At 42.3% G+C, this 3,365-nt stretch overlaps 1 protein-coding gene across 1 annotated transcript; it reads right to left on the bottom strand.

The window, feature by feature from the left end:
* Positions 1-2,399: 2,399 nt before the first annotated feature.
* LOC140920033 (uncharacterized) lies at positions 2,400-3,271 on the bottom strand. Its single transcript, XM_073367343.1, has one exon. The coding sequence runs from the start codon at positions 3,269-3,271 to the stop codon at positions 2,654-2,656; it is 618 nt and encodes a 205-aa protein (XP_073223444.1). The 3' UTR covers positions 2,400-2,653.
* Between the last annotated feature and the right edge of the window lie 94 nt (positions 3,272-3,365).

The following is a 3,365-nucleotide window of genomic DNA, read 5'->3' as shown; positions in this document are numbered from 1 at the left end:
ATGTTTAAGTAGTCCATAAAAATTGCTGGTGCATTGGTAACTCCAAATGGCATAACAAGATATTCATAATATCCATAACGAGTTCTGAAAGCAGTTTTCTGAATATCTCCTTCTCTCACTCAAATTTGATGGTAACCCGACTTCAAGTCAATCTTCGAAAATATCGCGGCTCCTCTCAATTGATCCATCAAATCATCGATATGTGGTAAAGGATAACGATTCTTAATAGTCGCCTTATTAAGCTGCCGATAATCAACACATAAGCGTGAGCTTCCTTCCTTCTTCTTAACTAGCAAAACCGGAGCTCCCCATGGTGATACACTTGGCCTAATAAATTTCTTCTCCAACAAATCTTCAATTTGGCCTTTGAGCTCATTTAATTCCAATGGTGACATTTGATACAACGCACTTGAAATTGGTCCCGTTCCTGGGTGCAAATCATTGAAGAACTCCACTTCCCTTATTGGAGGTAACCTTGGAATTTCCGTTGGAAATACGTCCTGGTACTCCTTTACAAGCACTACATCTTCTATGTTCACATTCACCTTTGCATCCACGTTGGCCAAAGACGGAAACTCATGAGTTCCTTCTCTTAGTGACACTCTGAATTTGTTAGCAGCTAGATACTTAACAACTCCTGGTTCGGGGATAAGAACCAGTTTGCGAGCACAGTCCAAGATCACATAATGATACGACATCCAATCCATATCGAGAATGACCTAGACTGATTGTAGAGGTAAACAAATCAAATTAATCAAGAAATCCCTATTCTGGATAGTTACTTGACAATGTAAACATGTCGAATTTACTGTCAAAGTCTTAGCAGGTGTAGAAACAACCAAATCAAAAGATAGAGACGACACAGATAACTTTAGACGATTCACACAATCCATAGCAATGAAGGAATGGGTTGCCCCCGAATCAAAAAGTGCAGTTAGAGTGTTACCTGCAATCTCACAATCACGTTGAATCAAATTGCTAGATGGATTTCCAGCTTCAGCACCTACGCAATAAACGCGTCTTCTAGCTGTAGGAAGAGTTGCCCTAGTTTCATTCACTATTGGTTCCACCTTCGGATCCCTGCATTCCCTTGCAATGTGCCCTGGCTTCTGGCAATTGTAACAAATTGGATTGTTAGAGGTACAAGCAGTAGCATAATGTCCCTCTTTTCCACATCGGAAACATCGAACCACTTGTCCCAATTGTCTTCCAAAGTTCTGGTTCCTTGGGTGATTCTGACCCCTGTTGTTGTTCTGCGGGCGGTTATATGGCTTAACAACTTGTTTTCCTTTGTTGTTCTGATGGTTCATCCGACTAGGCCCCCCGGAACTAAAGTTCCCTCCTCGGTTGGCTCTCTTGTTCTTCATGTCCTCAACTTCTCTACATTTCTCCACTAAGACTTGGAAACGTTGAATTCCCAATAGCAGGATGGAGTCTTGAATCTCATACTTCAGTCCGTTTTGGAAATGGTGACACATAAATTGTTCATCAACCTCTTCACGGAAAAACCTAAAATGCCTTGACAGTGACTCAAACTTAGCAGCGTACTCACCCACTGTCATATTTCCGTGATAGAGTTTAAGAAAATCATCCCCCAGCTTAGTCCTGGTACTCATCGGGAAGTATTTGTCTAAAAACTTCCTTTTAAACGACTCCCAATTCACCTCCTCATGAGTTGATCCCATTAGAAGCCTGGCACTCCTCCACCAATATTCGGCATCCCCTAGTAGCAGATACGTAGCATAGTTGACCTTCACCATTGCTTGACAATTAATCATTTCGAAGATCTTTTCCACTTCTTGAATCCATTGATCAGCTTTTTCCGGGCTCTCATCACCCTTGAACTTTGGAGGATTGTAACGACGAAAATCTTCCAATCCCCTAGATTCAGCAGCACGAATCTCTCTTTCACTCTTCTCCAGATCCTGCAAAGTCTTTGCAGCTGTCTGTGCAGCAACAGATGCAGCCATATTATTCATTGCTTCAGCCATTTGATCGTCCCTGTTGATGTTGACTCTTGCAGCGTCGTTCCTTCTTGGAGGCATTGTTTCCTATAAAACCAACATCAAGAAGAAATCTTAACACCTCTTAGAAGAATTCCAAAAGACAGCTTTCGACTTCATCAACACATAACAAATTACACAAGACATGACAACTCAAACAACTTACCTCGACGCATGATCAGATAACGACTCCTAACCTACAGGTCAACCTACAGTCTAACCAAAGCTCTGATACCACAATGTAACACCCCGATTTTTAACAGCGTGAGTGTATTTTTTTATCTTTCAAAAATCAACTAATGTAAATCCAAAGCGTAACACAAACGATAATTGTCATAATTAATTACATCACAATTATAACAAACTGAAATAGTTGTGAGGCGATAAACTAAAATATCCAAATATAAAATACGCAGGGGCTAGGAGACCTATCAGGCATCGCTCATACCCCTGGGGTATTCTCGTCAGCCACATAGCTCCAAGAAATACTAATCCCCATGGTCATGTCATAAAAAATGGAACATGGACCCACCAATACAGAAATCATCTGACTGTATAAGTATAGTTACAGTCATCCCAAAATGAACTAAGAACAACCACCAAAAGAAGGATATCAAGTCCCTATACAACAAAACTAATCTGATCATACTCTAGCAACTACAATAACATGGGTGACCTCCACACGCTCCACAAGTTCCGTCTGACGCAGCATCCATCTTCGAGGTAACCTCATCCTCATCAACATACAGAGATGGATCGTTCTCTTCAGAAGTCAGATCCACCCACAAGATAGGGGGCTTCGGCGGCGCCAGGACCTCAAAACAGTCTGCTACTTTAGTGACAGTCGGTAAAAGATCATTCATTGGAAGAGGAAGCTCTGACTCGGTCCGCCTAGATGGCCCTACAATCTCTCGCTCCATGGGCATCTGCCCCTTATCCTTTCCGCTAGTCCCTGGTCCAACCACTGTATCCTCAGCTCCCACAACGACTTCTGCCTCCACTCTAACTGAGGAATCCTTCGCATCTTCCCAAGCTCCACTCATCCCAAGCACTAATGCAAAAGGTACCGGATAATCAATCTTCTCGCGAGTGAGTTCCACAAAAAATACTTCCCCATCTTTCCTACTAGTCCTCACTACCCTCCCCGTATAAGTGGCCCTTCTTGAGATGGGGTCATATACCCAAGCAGTCGGCGAGTCTCGATCAGGGAAGTCTAACGACGTCTCCGTCATCAAGGTAACAATCGGTGGAATGAACTCGGGTATCATCTAAGGGCAAAGCCCAAATTTCCACAATAATTGTAAAGGGTCACCAACCGAAATTAACAAATAACACTTAGCAAAATTCTTATATTTTCAAATG

The sequence above is a fragment of the Cicer arietinum genome, chromosome 4 (assembly GCF_000331145.2).
Source record: "Cicer arietinum cultivar CDC Frontier isolate Library 1 chromosome 4, Cicar.CDCFrontier_v2.0, whole genome shotgun sequence".
NCBI classification, from domain to species: Eukaryota; Viridiplantae; Streptophyta; class Magnoliopsida; order Fabales; family Fabaceae; genus Cicer; species Cicer arietinum.
Note: the sequence above shows the minus strand (reverse complement) of the source record. Positions and strands in the feature narration are given on the sequence as shown.

What these genes read in the sequence shown, in the direction of transcription:
- LOC140920033 (XM_073367343.1), bottom strand. Translation starts at nt 3,271, where the DNA reads ATGATACCCGAGTTCATTCCACCGATTGTTACCTTGATGACGGAGACG.